At 41.5% G+C, this 19,249-nt stretch overlaps 1 protein-coding gene and 1 long non-coding RNA gene across 4 annotated transcripts in view; one reads left to right on the top strand and one right to left on the bottom strand.

Moving 5' to 3' along the window:
• Positions 1 to 8,168, top strand: part of LOC120386224 — a 19,616-nt gene extending 11,448 nt beyond the window's left edge. Inside the window, exons 2-3 of the long non-coding RNA XR_005589596.1 lie at positions 5,129 to 5,233; positions 8,046 to 8,168. This is a non-coding gene — a long non-coding RNA (uncharacterized LOC120386224). The remainder of the gene's footprint in view (positions 1 to 5,128; positions 5,234 to 8,045) is intronic.
• Positions 1 to 19,249, bottom strand: part of PPP1CC (protein phosphatase 1 catalytic subunit gamma) — a 27,273-nt gene extending 8,024 nt beyond the window's left edge. Inside the window, exons 1-4 of one of the 3 annotated variants that reach the window (XM_039505308.1) lie at positions 19,125 to 19,192; positions 18,958 to 19,094; positions 1,753 to 1,884; positions 201 to 431 (exon numbers count right to left, since the gene is read on the bottom strand). In XM_039505308.1, coding sequence (XP_039361242.1) covers positions 201 to 431; positions 1,753 to 1,884; positions 18,958 to 19,012 — 418 coding nt within the window. In that variant the 5' untranslated portion in view covers positions 19,013 to 19,094; positions 19,125 to 19,192. Of the gene's footprint in view, positions 1 to 200; positions 432 to 1,752; positions 1,885 to 13,738; positions 13,758 to 18,957 lie in introns of those variants that run through there. The other 2 variants (XM_039505307.1, XM_039505310.1) reach the window with 2 other exon arrangements.

Raw genomic sequence — 19,249 nt, 5'->3', positions numbered from 1 at the left:
TTCTACTTTGCTGATCAGACCATAATTAGATCATTGAGGGTACACATTTCCAAGAGGCCACCTGAGCTATGCAAGAGAGAAGCTGTAAGTTAGTACACAGTTCAAATAAAACCAGACTGGGAGAGAATTTTTGTAAGCTAGCATAATTAAGTGCATAACAATCCTCCTTCTCCCATCCACCAAAAATAAATGTTACTTACATTCATCATAAAATCCATAAATTCTATTAATGCTGGCACATTCATGGTTCCCTCTAAGAAGGAAAAAGTTCTCAGGATATTTGATTTTGTAGGCCAATAAGAGACAAATTGTTTCTAAAGACTGTTTTCCTCTATCAACATAGTCACCAAGAAATAGATAGTTGCTTTCTGGTGGAAAACCTCCATATTCAAAGAGTCGAAGTAAGTCATAGTATTGTCCATGGATGTCACCTTAAAAACAAAAGCATTCATAAGCGGTGGTACATAAGTGAGACCTTCACTACAATCACCAACTGACTTGCTAGCCAAATAAAACTTGAGAAAAGCTATATCTATTTCTGATATCTCATGTAAAGCTACTTGCTGCCCACCATAGATGTCTGAAGAATCAAATGGTCTCGTCTATTAGTATGAAAATTATGCACATTCAGCAGTATACAGAGTCGCTGAAGTTACGTAACCCAGCAAGTTGTGCTGAATGACCAATGAACTGCTCTTTAAGAATATCCATATATATTTTTTAATACCTCAACCCAAAAGTTAAAGCTCTTTGTGCCCAATCCTATAGTCTTTACTCAGGTAAACTCCCATTCGACTCCACTGTGAGTTTTGCCTGAGAAAAGATTCTATGATTAAGACCCTTTATTTTGGTCTTAATGCCTCCTGATGGCATCCATCTGCAGCTTTTCATTTCAGAATGCTGCATAAGTAAGTATTAGAAGATCCCTCCTAGATATAAATCTTAACATATCCATAAATGGCACTCAAGAAAGTAACAAGATTATTCAAACCCTAGCTGCAAAGTTGGCTTGGAAGTGAATGCTACTTTCACTTCTGGTCTAGATTTTTTTTTAAAATAGAGCATGCCCAACAATCATACTTATAAAGACTACTAGATTTTAAATCAGATGTGCAGTTATAAGAGATAATGGACAAATTACTCTAAATTGAGGTAATCTTCAGTCTTAGAAAAGGATTTAATAAAACAACCTAATTTAAGAGCTGTAGTTACATATTCTTACTGGAGTGGTTTCTATTTTGCCTTTTATCACAATATAAATTACTTAGATAGGCTAGGAATCTATGCCTCAAATACCTCGCCTAGAACTATTATGGGTCTCTGTTCTACCCCTAGATTCAATCAGGGCGGTGCTGAGGGCAGGGCTTTCTTCATACAAGGTCTTCTGTTCTGGGACTCCCTCGGGCCCCCAACCCAGAAGTAGCCCATCCTTTTTTGGTAGTCTAGTTTCAGCAAGCTTATCTTTGTCATTGGGGTTACTGCTCCTCATCCCCCACTTTTTTACTTCTGTATTTGCTACCCTCTTCATTATTATTCTTTATATTAACCAGACATTGGTTTGTTCATGCCCTCATGCTATAGCCTTTTGTTCAGACCGGCTGATTAGAACTAATATAAAACAACAATTGTACTGTATTTAGATTTAAGACACTTATCAATAGGGATGTAATAAACAAAATATTTCCAAGTTAATGCCTGTTCACTGAAAGCCAAGTGTCAACTGACCAATACACAGTAAGTCACAATACTTACCACATATTTTAAGCGGAGCTTCAAGTTCTAGTAGAATAGGCTGACTGAGAAAGATTTCTCTGGATTTCAAGCACAGTCCTCTAATTTCATTCTCTTGAAGTTGGACGTTTTTACCTGGTTTTGAACCCCTCACTGTGGGAAGAAGTTAAAACTGGTAAATGAATCAAATGACTTGCTAAGCACTCCTGTCCCTGTTCTTTTATTAGTTGTCCCCCGAAATTAGTGGGTTTCTGAGGGTCCGTAGATCCTCCCCTTAGGCTGGGGGGATCCTTTAGCATTGCCCGCCCAGTTCCCAGAAACCCAATACATACTCCTAACCTCCAAGGCTGCAGTGCTGTTCAAATTTAGTCTGGTCCCACTGAGGAGGGAGCCATCCAGGCCAAATCAGAGTAGCATTGTGACTAGGTTTATGGGATTGCAGCACCACTCTCTCAGATTTGGCCCAGCCAGCCCTGTCATTATGACAGAGAGGTGGCTGGCCAAACCTGAGTAAGAACATAACATAAGAACATAAGAAAGGCCGTACCGGGTCAGACCAAAGGTCCATCCAGCCCAGTATCTGTCTACCGACAGTGGCCAATGCCAGGTGCCCCAGAGGGAGTGAACCTAACAGGCAATGATCAAGTGATCTCTCTCCTGCCATCCATCTCCATCCTCTGACGAACAGAGGCTAGGGACACCTTTCTTACCCATCCTGGCTAATAGCCATTTATGGACTTAGCCACCATGAATTTATCCACAGCACAATGCCCAGAGCAGAGAGCCCAGCCCCGCGGGACTGAAGCCTTTGTAGTCGATGCTGCAGGGAGAGCTCTGCATCCCTCCAGTGCATTCCCCCCCTCCATTTTACGCATTCTGGTGACAATTTTGATGATCACTTTGAAAAACTTTAGTTTCATTCTGAACGATACTGACCGACTCAAGATTACAAAGAATTTAATTTAAATTTGAGAGGGAATCTACTCTACTCTTTTAGACAGCAGATTTTCTAGACTTTCCATTTGCGTTTCTTGGCTACATGATTGATAGCCCAGACAAACTCTTAAAATCCTCTCTGTAACACAAAAACCAACAAAAAATACAACATACCATTGTTTTTCCTAGCTTCCACCCTAACCCTTTTGGATTTGGGTTTCTCACTATCTTATTTCTTACCACCGGCTCCATATATCCCATCCTCAGTTCTTTTCCTGCTTTTCCCCCCATCCTCTACCCCTTCTGTTACAAGCTTCCAGTATCGACAATATTCTCCTCATCCCTTGCATCCCAACATTTCTGCACTACCCCAACTGGCTCCCTCCCCAGTCTGTCAATAATACTTCAGTTATTGAAGGGTGTTGAGAGTTAAAATAAAGGTGTCCCCCAACCTTTGCTAATTTAACAGTAAGAACCCCAACTCAGTCCAATTCTGTTCTGAATAACTATGCCACCAGTTCAGCTTTCCCTTCAGTTTTACTGCCTCCCAGTACTCTTTGAAAATAAACATTAAAATAACACTATGACAGTACGATAGCTCCTGCTAGGGATATGCCCTGTGCAATAACAGCAGAGTGAAGACAATATTTGTCTCCTCCTTGCCCTGTTAAATAGAAAAAAAAGGATGTGTGTTGTAAATGTCCCTCTTAGGCAAAGTGTTTTACCTCAACAGTTGACTCATTACAGGCCCATCCCTCCAGATCTCAAATGGCATTCCAGAGTGTCCTGGGGATTTAAATACCTTAAGTCTAACAGTGGCAGTACCCAAGGCTGTGTCTTCGAAACAAGTTTACAAAAAATCCTATTCACCATTCAAACCAGCTCCATAGTGTTGATAAAGCTCAGGTGGTTTCTAAATTTTTAAATCACTATTTTAGTCAGCAGGTTTAGCTAAAACATACGCTGCCATTAGAACTTGTCTACATTACTGCTCCCCTAGTTCAGCTGAACCAGTGAACACGGTTAGGATCAACCCCCAAACACAATCAAGGCCAAAGAGGTCTAACCTTCATGGATTAATTTCTCAATGGGGACTAAACTTTTAAAGCCTAAATTTCAGTAAATTAAAAGCTACTATCAGTGGCTAGAATTGTATTAGAGGGAACTCAAAGAACTAACATGTCCACTATAATTACAGCCCTGCATGGATACAAATTTATATCCGCGGACATAAATCGGTATCCGTGGAACCGCAGGGCTCTCCTGGGAACCGCAGCAGTGAAAGGAACAGAACGTGGGGTCACTGCTCCCAGAAGCCAGTGCCCCATGCCAGCAGCTCCTCCAGCACGGCTGTACCGGCCCCAGCCCTGCCTCCATCCCTTCCACACAGCTGTCTGAGTCTCCTGTCCAGGGGCATGTGCACTGCACGAACACAAGAGCGCGACCAGGGACAGTTGCCGGTGAGCCTGGTGCCTGCCCCAACGGGCTGGGTTGGGGGCAGTACAGCCACACTGGAGGAGCTGACAGTGTGGGGCGCTGGCTCCATGTTCTGTTCCTTTCGCTGCTGAAGTTCCACAGATACTGATTTATATCCATGGATATAAATTTGTATCTGCGCAGAGAGAGAGAGTTTGCATAGAAGAGGGTCTTCATCTGGGCTGCAGCGTGGCCATAGAGAAGTGGGTTTTTAGCAATGGACATCAAAAGACTAATTACAATTCTGAGTTGTGAAGAAGGCTCTAGTAGTCTTCAAATGCTACTCTCCTGTGAGAGCATCTCTGATCACACACTAGATGTCAGTGGTGTTTCTGAGCAATCAGAGAGGCACTTAGGAGCAATCTACCTCCATTACATAGAGAAGGAAGTAGCTAGGAGCTCTGACAGTCTGCAGAAAAATGCATCAGCTGGCAAATGGCCCAAGTTGTATATAAGGCAATCCTTACAAGAGACTGAGTTGCTGTCCTATAGCATCTGAGTCTTTAGTGAACAAGTGGAGCCTGTTGACGTTTGTCTTCAACAGACAAATACACAACACTGAGTATTGTAGCAGAAACTGGTGCCTGAAGCTGGTGCTTGAAGCAACTAGAAGACGCACTTTGAGATGCAGTCTCCAACTGTATATAATAGGACATTAAATATTACTTCATAGTCCAATATATTAAACAAAACATACTAGGTCAGTGGTATCAACTACCCAGGCCACTTGATGCACCTGTGGCCCACATGGCATTCAGCTTATGCAGAGTGTAAAGTTCTTTAAAAGTTTTTTGCCCTCAGTTGCAAGGAATCTTCCAAACATGAACCTAATGAAAACTGATACAAATATTGTCCGAAACTGCAGACAGCCTGAGATAGCGACTCAGACGTTAAACTCCTCTACCCCCTTTAACCTCACTGGAGTGTAAACTCTAAAGGCCAACGATGATACAAATATCAACTTTCTCATTGCTGACTACTGTAGTGCAGGAAATGGAGAATGGATGGGAGATAAGAAGTTGCGGTAGGAAAGGAAATGCAGATGGAAGAACAAGAGAAACAAAATGCAGAAACAGTCGAGGGCCAAAAGGTGAGCGTATTTTACTATTGGGTGATATTGTCTCACAATAAAGGGACCACACCAACAAAAGTTTCATTAATACATAGAAGTACATACCTATAATCTTTGTGCAAGCCTCCCACTGACATTGCTGGGCATTTTGCTGTGACTGAGGGGAGTATTCAGCCCTAGATTTATACTACAGACAACTATAGTTAAAAACTGAATTAAATCCTTTCCTCTGAATGAGCTTAACACTGTCCTGTTTTAGACCATGTACTTGTAGTGTGGTAACAAACATTCTATAACCATGGTTCAACTGAACTGCTCAAAGTAGCGGGTACGCTTTTTGGCAAGAGTTAAGTGAAAAGTTCCTTCTGACTATTGAAGTAAGATTACGTCTATCCTGCAGTCTACTTGTGCAAATTAGACATTGCCTGAACATTTAGTGAGAAGTTGTAAATCAGTTTCAAACACCTTAAACAGGTGGGATAAGATTAACAAGTAAAGAATAATGCATGCCAATCTGTATCCATTTATATACATTTTAAATAGAAGAGCAAATAAGCATCCAAGTATAACAAGGTTATTATTACATCAATGGTGACCTAGAGGCAAAGAAAAAAAATCTGCTTCGTTGAACCCCTTGTATTCACAGAGATAACTTTTAAATTAATTTTTACTAAAGCTAAAATTGGAACTACTATCCAAGAACCAGAGTGTCATAACAGAGAAAGTTTAACAAATAAATTTGACAGTGCTTAATCTTTAGGTGTGATGTTTTCCAATTTGAAAATAAGAAGCACAAAGTCAGGAATTTAAAAAAAGGTTTAGATTTTAGTCCAGTCAAGGTGCCTATACTAGAAAAGAATACCCATATTATAGCAGCCAGCAAGCATAATATGGATACTCACTTTTCTATATAGACACATATAGCCTGTTTAACTCTTAATGGACTAAAACATACCATTCTTTGACCCTAGCGCCCCCACCCCACTTGTAATTTTTATAGTGAAGTTCAGTTTCAGAACTTTAAAAAACTAAGTTGCCCAATTCCTTTCCGGAACACCTTTTAAAGTATGTTACTTGTGATTCTGCAGCCTTGTCTATTCTAGAAAAATGAGGATCTGTGTGTCATACCAGGTACAGTTGCAATGGTAGTAGCAATGACCTAACCACTAGTGTAGACAGAATTCCAGCATACGAGGCTTGCCTACACTTGTGGTTTAGTAGTATCAGTTGATGTCACAGGCACTAATTTTTCCTACTGTAGACAAGGCTGCAGAATCACAAATTGAGTTTTTTTGAAGTTCTGAAATTGAACAGGTAGTGGGGGCCCCAGAGCTCCCAGCCACCCCACAGTTGCCCAGTCCCTTCTCGTTTTATCATTTTTAGTAAAAGTCAGGGACAGGTCATGGGCTTCCATGAAATTTTCTTTACATGGGGTCCCCAGTATACATCGGGGTTGTGTTCTGAAAAGGATGACTGATACTGAAACGACGGATACCGGGGAATTTTTCCCCATAAGAAATAGTGGCCTGGGTCACCTCTTCCCACCCAGTTCCGCCCCCTCCTCCAAGCATGCCATGTTTCCACTCTTCCTCCTCCTTCCCAGCGCCTCCTGAACGCTGGGGGAAGCGCCCAAAGAAAAGTCATGCAAAAGGTGAAGCGATGAATATGCGGATCAGGACTGATGTGAATCAGAATACGTTCCCCTACTGATGAGCGATGGGATACATGAAACGATAGATAAGGCGGAGACGTATACCAGGGACCCCCTGTATTGCCAGTGACCTGCCTGTGACTTTTACTAAAAATATCTATGACAACATCTTAGCTTTACCCATAATCAATGCGGACCCCATCCTGAAATAAAGTTTTCCTTAACCCCTTCTTCTGGCCTTCAAACATCCCCTCCAACCTCTCAAAGCTCATCATCAGAAGCCAGCTCCCCACAGACCTGGACACCTACTCAAAATCGGCACCAGACCCTGCCAGAACAGATACAAAAGCTGCAGACATATCTCCACTGCTACAATGATCAATAGCCCCCGTAACATAGCCTTCAAGATCCATGGGTTCTACACATGCCTATCACAACACATGGTGTACCTCATCCAGTGCACTAAATATCCCAACAACTACGTGGGTGAAACCAGACAATTACTATATCTTGAATGAACTCACAGATGAGACAAAAACACCACATCACCGGAGGGTGAAAAAGACATCACTCAGTATCTGACCTATCAGTCCTCATCCTCAAAAGGAAACCCAGACAACATTTTCAAAAGATGAGATTGGTAGCTTAAATTCATAACTTTGCTGGATACTAAAAAATATGGACCGAATAGAGACACTGGATGTATGGCTTATTTTACAACAATCTATAACACACACACTGCCCGCCCTAGCTGCCTTGCCCACCTTCCTTTCTCCCTTATGGGCAGTATTAACAGGCCACTTCACCTGGAATTGCCCTTTGAAATGCATTAACTACTATGATAAACAACTGATTCACTCTTGTGTTTAGCTGTGACACTGAGGGCTTGTCTACACTGGCAATTTACAGCGCAGCAAGTTTCAGCGCTATAAAGTGTCAGTGTAGACAGTGCTCCCAGCACTGGTAGCTATGCCCCCATGGAGGTTTTTAAAAGAGCGTCGCACCCACACAAGCCACATTAGAGCGCTGCCACGGCAGCGCTTTAGCATTGCCAGCGTAGACTAGGCCTGAGCATGTTTCCCAGACCTGAAGAAGAGCTCTATTACTCCCAGAGGAATTCTGTGCTACTGCATATGCACATAATTAATGAGATGTACCTATTTTTATTTTTTTGCACAGAAAAAAGCTTCTGCTGAAATTTTGCTACAGTTCTTCCTTTTTCCCACCAGAGGGCAAAGTAGCAATAGTACCACACAGCTGCTCCCGGCCAGCAAGGGAAGAGAAAGAGCCTGTAGTGCCTTCTTCACTGCGCCTGTCAGGCCAGGTTAGGAGACATGAGCTATGGGGTGCTGGTCACACAGGGGCTCATAAGGGCTAGTGAGTGAGGACAGACTGGGGCAGAGGCTGAATGGGAGTGGAGGCACAGGGCCACAGGGGGGTGCAGAGCTACATAAGAACAGGGGAGTAGCTGGGAGGGGGGACAGAGCCACATGGGGATGGGGGGATGGAGAAGGGGGATGGATGTCTGAGTGGGAGCAAAGGAACACATCTGGACAGGTGGTGCAAAGACACTGGGGGTGCAGGAATACATGGGAACAGGGGCAGATGTGCCTGACTGAATAGGAGAGGCTAGGGGTCAGCCAGGGTCTGCATGGGGGAAGCTCCCTAACAATCCCTTCCCCCCCCCCCCCCAAAAAAATGTTCCATACTTTTCCCACCCATACCCAACAACCCTCCAAGTTCACATCCAGGTTCCTTCCCAGCAATTTACTTCCCTCTCCCTCAGCTCCTCCATTACCCCCGACTCCCCCAAGCCTTTGCACTGCTTCTGAGGGGTGCGAGGGAAACGGTTCTGTATTGTAGTTTAAATGAATTATTACTCAGAGTTCTGTATGCCTAATAAGGAATCTATTTGTCAAAAAAACATTTCCTGAATCTTTTTTGTTGTCTGTATTGTTACAGACATACTTGCTGACAGGTATTTTGAAATAAATGACCAAAAATAATTGAAACTGGTGTGATTATGTGGTGTTATTTTGACAAATAAAATATGCAGAATTTTAAAATATTGTGTGCTTATTTTTTAGGCACAGAATTTCCCCAGGAGTAGCTCTATGTAAGCTTGAAAGCATGTGTCTCTCACCAACAAAACTGATCCAATAGAAGATCTGACCTCACCCACAGCGTCACTAATATCCTGGGACCAACATGGCTATAACACTGCATATCTATATCATCATACATCATTGACATTATATGGCATCACTGGAATTGCCACTAAATTTCAAGTGTTCCATTAAAATGTTAAAAGTCATGAAGCATGGAAATGAAAGTTAAATCTTTATTTCATAATAGTTTATTGAGCATGAAGCTACTCAGCCATATAGCAATTTTCAAAACACTTTGAGCTGAGCAAGTTGTCCAAAATGCCAAATATCCAGCAGCAAATTAACAGAAATTTATAGAAAAAGTGATCAAACTTAATTGCATTATAAAAGAGAGCAAAATTAACATTTAAATATTAAAATTAAACTTTCCTTTAGAAAGCTTAACAAGTGTCTAGTCTTATCTGTAATTTCTGTAGAGAGGAAACAGATTTAACCTTGCATTAGTCAGTCTTATAGGTACTACTACTACTACTACACTGAAACCCTGCGTCCCACATTCTAAAAAAGCAAAGAGATTAAAAAGGCTTAGAATGAGCAATAAATATGCTGTCCACAGGCTCTCAATTATATTTGTAACTAGACCAAACAAAGATGGCACAAGTCTATTTTTGCTAGAAGTTACGTGATAATTTGAAACAGAAATCAGTATTAAATTTTCAGGGATTTTTCTCTCCACTGAAATGCCAGAATATTTTGTTTTCATGTAAGAACAAGCAATTTCTAGTCCTTTGGATGCCGACTGTCTTGAAAATAGAAACTGATCACTCTGTTGCCAGTGCACATTAAATTCATTGCCATAAAATGATAGACGGAAAGAGAGAAGTGGGGAAATCTCTTGAAATTCAGTGAGGTACTTTTTTTTGCATGACCTTTGGAATGCTTTGGTGAAACCAGGCCAGAGAATGGAAATTTTAGTTCTCTGTAGTCTTAATGCTTCCTAAACTAGCAAATATGGATAATCTGCTTGAATTGGTGATGGCGATATAATACTTCTGTCTTGATGTGTTGGAAAGGTACTTCCTGACTCCTGCTGAGTTGGCTATTTCAGATTCAGAACTGGAACTGAAAAGCTACTCTTAGATGCTTGAGTCTCTATGGGTATGTATACACAGCAATTAGACACCAGATGACTCAGGCTCACGGGGCTTGGGCTAAATAGCTATTTAACTGTAGTGTAGATGTTTTGAATTGGGGTGCAGTCCAAGTTTTGGGACCCTCCCACCTCACAGGGTCCTAGAGCCCAAGTCAGCTGGCACAGGCCAGCTGTGGGTTTAACTGCAGTGTAGGCAACCTAAGGATATGTCTATACTGCAACATAAGCCCAGGATTAGCAGAACTCAAGTTAGCAGACCTTGGGTTTGTTAACCAAGGGCATGAGTATCTATGCTCATTTATAACCCCATGTTAGGGGCTGCTGAACTGTGGATCCCAACCTGAGGCTCCAGCATCTACACTACATTATGCAGGCCCAAGTCCAACCATCCATATCCCAGGCTTCCTAGTGCAATCCCAAAAAATGTGGCTGCTCTAGCCCTCTGTTCATGGTGCAATGTGGGAAAACTTAACTGCTCACTAAACTTGACTGTCCAGAGGACAAAGTGTCACCTTGTGAGATTTGTGGAATACTTTTGGCAGACTCCTAGAGCATGAGTCCAGTAGAGCAGCATCTACACTGCAAAACAGTAAGGCTTGAACTCTGGGTTCTGGCCTGACTCAGGCCCAGACCCTCCTCCCCCTTGGGGTCCTGGGACCCTTTGTCTGAGCAATTTGTGTGTAGACAAAAAGGGGGTTAGGTTTGAGTCTGATTTGAACCCTGGGCTTACACTGCAGTGTATACATACCCCAAGAGAGAAAATTCTAGAGCTATTAACTTTGATAAGACTAAAGCTCACAGTAGCACCACCAAATTGAAAATGTGTACTTCGCATACGACTGCAAAACAAAATAGCATTTTATGTAATATTTACTCAGACTGTTATAAGTAGTAATGTGCATTCACTGAGGTAGAGGTTAAGTGACTTGTCCATATCAGTGATAGCGGTAGAAATAGAATCCAGGTCTTCCAACTTTTAAGTACCTAATTCTATTAGACACTGCTGCATCCCTGCAGAATGTAGTCCACTAAAGGGTATGACCCATTCCAAACTAGAGGTTTCCAAACTAGTGAGCACTCCTTGTTAATTAGGAACACCACGTGTACCACATGCACCAGGCTTGCCCAGTGAGCTTTGAAATAGGGTTACTTAAATAGCTTGCTTAATAAAATGCTCCTACAATTCTGTCAGCAGCATGGGATTTAAAAGAAAGCCAGAGAAGTCTCAGAACAAGTTGCCAGATCTGAGTGCAGTGAACTTTTAAAAAGACAGATGAGTTCATATTCAGAAGTTAACGCCTGAGCGCTCCATGCAGCTGACCTAAATGCTACAAATACAAGATTAGTTGGCAAGAATATGTCTCCAAGCTCATCTTCAACAACAGCTTCACCACGCTAGCTCCTTTGTGAAACAAGACTGACTATGGAGCAAACATGGAGACACCTCCACACAAACACTGTTGCTGTTTCAGTGATCACCACTAACCACCTCAACTTGCATCCCTAGCATTATGACCAGCTACAGGAGCACATGGGCAGTGGTTCTCCTTACAAGAACATGGTGGAGTGGCTGTATTTGTGAAAGACAACAATGATTGAACTTGGTGGCTTGTTTTGAGGAAGACTGCACTTTCATTTCCACAACTGCATGAACTCTATAAGGATCTTCACAAAAAACAATGAAATGCTTGAAATATTAGATGCAAAAGTATTTAGAACTCTGTTTTTTGAAAAACTATGAAAAATATTTGCATTTACTTCTAGAAACTAAAGGCCTTTTTTTTACCTAAGGACGAGTTAGGAAATAAGAATTCCATGTAATACTTTTCCTTTCCCACAAAAAGTTTTCTTCCCAAAGATAGACACCTTAGAGTGCTTTGTAAGGCTAAAACATCAATTAGTAAGTTATTCTATGTATTGCACTAGCACCTGGAGGCTCCAACCAGCACCAGGGCCATATTGTGCTAGGTACTGTACAAACATAGTAAGAAACAGTTCATGCCCTGAACACCTTTTTATTCTAAATTGACAAAACATGGGAGAGCAGTATTACACATTCAAGCAGAAGGCTGGGAACAAGGCTCAGAGAAGGGAAATGACTTGCCCAAGGTCACACAGGATGTAATAGGAGGCTGGGTTGAATTTCTGGCTCTAAGTCCCAGCTTAATGCACTAACCACTAGAAAATGCTTCCTACCTAACCAGAAGTTTAAGGAATGAGTAGATGCAGTTTTAAAGAGGGAGGGGGGAAAACAACCAACAACAAAAATGTACAAAATCAAATTATTTGCTTTAGGAAGAAGGCAAAACTTTATAAACACTGCCTATGCAAGTTTATCCATATTCCCTCCCACCTAAGGCCCAGGAAATCCTTTTCCCCCATTTACAGAGATAGATGGATGTCTCCTCAAACCAACATGTAAGAGGCATTACTAGGAACAGAAACCTGGGTGTAGTAAATGTGCATATTTGATTTGGAGTCTTTCATGTGTTAGCCGGGATCTCAGCACTCCCTCTAAAAAACAAAAAAAGTAGAGTTCTAGCTTTCATTGGCTGCATCTACACTGGCAAAGTTGGGATGCATAATTTACAGCTCCCTTTTGGTAGTAACTGTGGAAGCTCTAGCACAGAGAGAACCAAGATTTTCAGAAACAAATGGTTTATAATAGGTTTAGGAGCCTACCCTTAGGCACCCATTTAAGATCTTGGTCATCTGTTTTAACATGTCAGTTAATCCTTTTTCCTCTGATTGTTTTATTTTCTTTTGCCACCTCAGTAAGCTGAGCAAGTTTCAATCTCATTTTCAAGATATTATTGTGGAGTCCAGCTGCATGAATAACCAATGTCTCAGTTTGCTGACCATTCCATAAAATTGAAAAACTCATTCTAAGTCAACCCAAAGCAATGTTTGGATTTCTCAGCAAATGAAAGAGTAAAAAGATTTGTTCCAGGTCAAATGAAATGTTTTGTTCAAAAAAGCAGTTTCATTTAATCTTTAAGGTATCTGGTTTTTTTAAAATAAAGCAAGTACATTTTGAAACAAAGCCATTTTGAATCAAAAAATTATTGTATTTGATTTAGAAAGTGTCAACACAAACTACGAAGTTCCCTTTTTGATCAGCATCTACTTTTATATTGTATGTAATAAGGTTAGTGATATGCACTAAATGCAGAAAGCAGTTAGAAGGCTAAAGTTATAAAAACAAAATATCAGAAGTGCACGAAGACTGGTATTTCAAAGCCATGCTTCAGCTTTAAAAACCCTGGAATGTCTTGATTAAAAATCTCTGGCCTTAAGAATGGGAGTTTAGGCATTTCCTAGAACCCCTTTTCATGGCTGTCTGATCACTACTGACTCTTCCCAGTGTAGGGGGTCATTCTCTCAGAGGCATCTTTCCTAGCAACGTTCTTGTAACTAGCCCTTTTAATTTTACAGACAGGCAACTGCAACCTTGAAGTGGCCATTTCAGAAGCTGACTAAATCTCCTTTCTTATTCTTATACAGCTGGTATATGCTCAGGTATTGCTGAACATATTTTTGTACATCTCATTCTATTACTAAGGGGAATTTTAAGAAACGTCTTTCTTCCACGTAGTGTTCCTGTTACTTACTCCCCACTTCAAGTCTCGTTCTTCTATCAATGTATGCTGTGAAAGTTACTGGAACATTCTGCAAACGGGAATAAGCAGCAAGAGTATATAAACTCTAAGTGCCCTCAGAACAAGGGAAGAGAAATAAAGAGTTGATTACAGGCAGAATTATCTATAAAATAAGTATTATATTTTCATTGAATTGTTCTTTAAGGTTGTGACCAGTCAAATGGCTTTGTACTATACATGTTTGGAGGAATAAAGGAAGCGTCAAATATTTACATTACAATGAGAAGAAAGTTTAAAGTGTGTGCGCAAGTCTTTAAAATCCAATCATACAGATTCATTTTTTAAAGTGTCAGCTACTTTGAAATGTGGTCTCCATAAAACTACTATATTGTGGGTGTACAACTTGTTAAACATTGTACTCAAGTAGTTATCAATGGTTTGTTCAATCTAGTAGGGCACCACAGGAGTCAGTTCTGGGTCCAGCACTATTCAATATTTTAATAAATAGCTTGGAAAATCGAGTAGAGAGTATGCTTATAAAACCTGTGGATGACACCAAGATGGGAGGGTTTGCATGCACTTTGGAGGACGGGATTAGAATTCAAAAAGATCTTGACAATCTGGAGAATTGGTCTGAAATCAGCAAGAAGAAATTAAGACAGACAAGTGAACTACTTCGCACGTAGGAAGGAAAAAATCAAACTACTAAATGGGGAATAAGTAGTAGTACTGATGAAAAGGATCTGGGGGTTATATTGGATCACAAATTGAATACGAGTCAGTGTCATGCAGAGGCAAAAAAGGTTAATATTCCAAAGTATCAATAGAAGTGCTGTATGTAAAACACAGGCGGCATTTGTCCCACTCTGTTCAACACTGGAGAAGCCTCAGCTGGAGTATCATGTCCAGTTCTGGGTACCACACTTTAGGAAAGATGTGGACAAACTGGAGTGACTCCAGAAGGGGAGCAACAATGATAAAAGATTTAGAAAACTGGCACTACGAGGAAGGTTAAAAAATCTGGGGCATGTTTAACTCTTGAGAAAAGAAGGGGGATGGGAATGGACTCGATAAGTGTCTTCAAATATGGTAAGGGCTGTTTTAAAGAGGACTGATCAATTGTTCTCCAAGTTCACTGAAGGTAAAACAAGTAGTAATGGCCTTAATCTGCAGCAAGGGAGATTTAGGTTAGATATTAGGAAAATTTTTCTAACTGTAAGAGTAGTCAAGCTCTGCAATAAACTTCCAAGGGAGGTTGGGGAATCCCCATCACTGGAGGTTTGTAAGAAGAGCTTAGACATAAATCGGTCAGGTTTACTTGGTGCTGCCTCAACACAGAGGGCTGGACTTGATGACTTTGAGGTCCCTTCCACCACTACACTTCTATGGTTCGATGAACATGGGCTAGATTACATTTTTTTTTTTTTAAAAAGGGGGAGGTGGTATATCAGTAACTTTTTTTTTAAACTGTCTTTAAAAATTTCAGCCCAAGAACTACAAATTTTTTACTGAAATTAACCATAATCTGTTTAGATTTGAGTTTATTAATTTAACACATTTCACACTGAATCTTTCCTAGGTACCATATTAATGTGATGCTTCAAATGGGTATTAAGAATTGGATATTCAAGACAAAGTATATTTCTGTTTTACACGTGAATCCATGTTTTGTCACCGCAGTCTTTTCCTTTATATTTTGAATGTGTGACTATAATCTGACATTAAAAGTTATAGGTAACTGCACAATCACTATATTCAATTTCTACACTGAATTTTTAACATAACTTTTATCCTTTTTATGAAAATGCAATTACATTAACATTCTATTATTAAAACAAAGTAGTTTACTCTTTACCATTAAATCACTTCATTCTGAGTGGACAATGAAAACAGATTTTCTGGTTAGTTTCACTTTGAGTCTTCCCAAAGAGCACAAGACTAAAAACTATGTTATAAATAATGAAGCAATGTTTAAATCCCAACACCTTCTCATTGATTTGAAGTGTTTCACAAAGATATTTCCATTGATATTAGGTTCTGTTAGCTCCAAATTACCTGTCCGGATGCTTTAATTTTATTAGCAAAACATTTAGAAATCTGACTATTACCTACAAAATGCAGGAGTATGTAGTTTCTAAGGACAGGTGTACTGAAATACAAGATAGCTCTAAAGATTAAGCCTTTACTAAAGGGTTTTAGGATTAAGTTTGAGAGATGTGGTAATCCATCAGAACAAACTTTTAATCAATGGAGAACCCAGTCTGAAGTGTTATTCATTTGAGGAGAATTTGACTGAGATATAATTATATGAAGTTATGCAATAGTTTCAGATATATGCATGTGCGCACACCTAAATATTAGCACATTTTCATGGAAGTAAAAGTTTGGTCATGCTACCAGTGCTACTGTAGTTATGGTTGAGGAGGAGCTTTATCCAGGGCCTCTTTATAGATGAGTTATAATCCAGAAATCATCATTTGGGTTTCTCTCCCTCAAGTTTGCTCAGCAAAGCCCAAAGAACATTTACTGAGTGGAAGAAGAAAAGAATGGTGGTGAGGCTTTTGGGATGAAATACACTAAGAGAATTTGAGCATAAAGACATTTTTGTATTTAGATCAAATGCATCTGTTCAAGTTAACTTTTAAAATGTTACCTACATAGTTAATGGGGATGTCGGCTTTCCCAAGTTTGGAAAAAAGGGTTGGGAAGTTGTAAAACCCACTATACTATTTTAGTTCTTACATGTTATTTCCCTTTTAAAATACACAATCACAACTTAACACTTCTATTCAAAACACAGCTATTTACTTGAATGCAAAAATGGGTCTTCGGCCTTAGTTTATTAAAAATGGTATTAAATACAGAAGGCTACATTAATCTAGTATCACTGAGATTTATAACAAAATTAAGTTTTTACTCCATATAGCAACTGATTGCTATAGCTCATATTGAAAATAGGAGTAAATATATAATACACTAAATACATATAAAAAGGGGCAGAACTAGCTGTTGTGGGAACAACTGTTAATATCTGTAAACAGTGTTATATGTAATTTAAATCTAGAAAAATAATACCTGCCCCAAGCAGTTTAAAATCCTCTCTTTAATTTCTTGATATTATATAAAGTTTCAATGTTAAAGCTTTGGCATTTAATCAATGCAACACTAGTTAATACTGCTAATTTTTGTAGTGATAAGTACAGTGAGTGACATGGCCATATCCTTTGAGTACCTTGTTGGTGAGTTCTTTAAAGTACTATTTATGTAGTATTTCAAGTAGGGTTGTCGAGGTGTACTTTTTCTTGTTAAAGAACTTTGACACATTTACTTTCTTTTCCTGGAAAAAACTACTGATAGTTATGCTATAGCAAGGCAAACAAGAACTACAGTAAGTAGTCACGATACAAACAACTTTTAAAGACCAAATGCACTGAAACAAGGAGCTGACACCTGCAAAAAAGCAGCGATGTTTCAGGAACACTTCTGCCTAAGCTTGTCAAAGAAAGGCTATATATATAAAAAACCCTCCCCATTAAGGAGAGAAAAAACAAGAGACGAGAAACACTCTCTCTATACACACACACACACAGCACAATCACAAACCAAATCCGCTGGATTTGTAAATCCTAAATTTCTATAGCAGCACAACTGTCCCTTTGCCCTGGCTTTTCATTATCCAGGTCAAAGATATCTTACAATAAGGAAGAGATGAAAGGCATTTATCTAGTATCTGGCTAAGCAAAGTCTTAGATTACTTTGTGCCAAATGGGAAAAAAATTAAAATCCTGGCCAAGCTCTTCCAGGGTAAATCCATACATATGAGTGCATGGACGGACTTGAGACAGGCTAGATAAATCCAGTTTTCTTCTTTAACCAATTATTTTGCTTTCTATTCCAAGGAGAATATCCATTGGCTACTTTGCAACCTTGTACCCTAGTCAAAGATTAATAAACCATTTTAATCAGATGCTGACCAAATAAAAAAATTAAACCCAGCACAACCCCCGTATTTATTTAGGAAAGTCTAGACACTGGATGCACCTCCCTATCGCCTACCCTCTAATGGAATACAGATGGACAGTAAGACAAACCATCTAAATGCCATTTTACTGAAAACTGCAAAACCAGCCCACTTTCATTTTAAAAAAAAATCAAATATGAGGCTTTATAAACTGTAACTCAATTACACACCCATCATCAGAGGCTTGTATTCCTACAAGTAACTGATTACAATGTTTTAATTAAAAATTATACCCCTTCCCACCTGAACAGAAAATCTCCCAGATTATGCTAAAAAAGGTTGCCACAACAGACTCAGTCTCTGTCCTTTAGACCAGGGGTTCTCAACCTTTTTCTTTCTGAGCAAACCCCCCCAAAAAAGGCTATAAAAACTTAACGGCCCACTTGTGCCACAACCACCGTTTTTCTGCATACAAAAGCCAGGGAATACATTAGTGAGTAGCAAGCAGGGCAACTGCCATGGGTCTCATGCCACAGGGGACCCCAAAAAGCTAAGTTGCTTTGGCTTCAGCCCCTGGCGGGTCTCGGGGCCCCGGGTTTCCATCCCATACGGTTGGGCTTCAGCTTTCTGCCCGCGGCTGAGCAAGTCTAGTGTCGCCCCTGCTTGGCAGATCCCCTGAAACCTGCTCGTGGCCCCCCAAGGGACACCAGAGCCCTGGTCGAGAACCAGGGCTTTATACAGAGACGAGCTGCACTTGCACACACACCCCCTGTGACTGCCCAGCCACTGCGCATGTGTGCGGCGGGCAGGCTGCTGGACATTCAGCTTCTTAACCTCTCTCTACTCCCCCACCCCCCCAAAATCGCCCCCCGCTTGCAAAGAGGGTGGGGGGAGGGGAACGCACCCAGCAGCCCCACGCAGGACCCTGGTTTTCCCGCGGGCGGGCGCTGAAGGAAAACCCGGCGTTAACACGCAGAGGCCGGCCAGGCAAAGCCGGGGGGTCGCCGGGGCACACACAAAGCGCCTCTCCGCTGCGGCCAGCCCTGTTCGAGCGGGCCCGGGCACCAGAGGCCCCCTCACCGCCCGGGCTGCCCCCACACACCGCGCCGGCCCCGGCGTCCCCGCCCCCTGCCGCGAGCCTCCCACAGGCTCCAGCCCCACCGGACCCTCCCTCTGCTGCAGCCGGCGGGGCCGAGCGCCTCGCCTCGGGGACCCCGCCGTGCTTACCCCTAGGCCCCGCGCTCCCGCCAGGGGCCCCCCGCTCCCTCACCCTCCAGCAGCCGTTGGATGATGCTGTCGATGTTGAGCTTGTCTATATCCGCCATCGCCTCTCAGCGGCAATGCGGACCCCGCAGCTCCCGCACCCGAGTGGCCCGCCTCGCCCTGCTGCCCGCCGGCCCGGCGCTCGCCCGCTCGCTCGCCTGCCTCCCGCCGCTCTCAGCAGCGACCCAGCACCGCACAAAATGGCCGCCGTCCCCTCTCAGGAAGCTTTGGTGGCGCATGAACACTAAGTGCTACGGCTCGGCAGCCGGGAACCCTTTATAGGCAGAGCGCCGAGCGCG

The sequence above is a fragment of the Mauremys reevesii genome, linkage group 18, assembly GCF_016161935.1.
Source record: "Mauremys reevesii isolate NIE-2019 linkage group 18, ASM1616193v1, whole genome shotgun sequence".
Taxonomy (NCBI): domain Eukaryota; kingdom Metazoa; phylum Chordata; order Testudines; family Geoemydidae; genus Mauremys; species Mauremys reevesii.
This window is presented reverse-complemented; position numbering and strand designations above follow the sequence as displayed.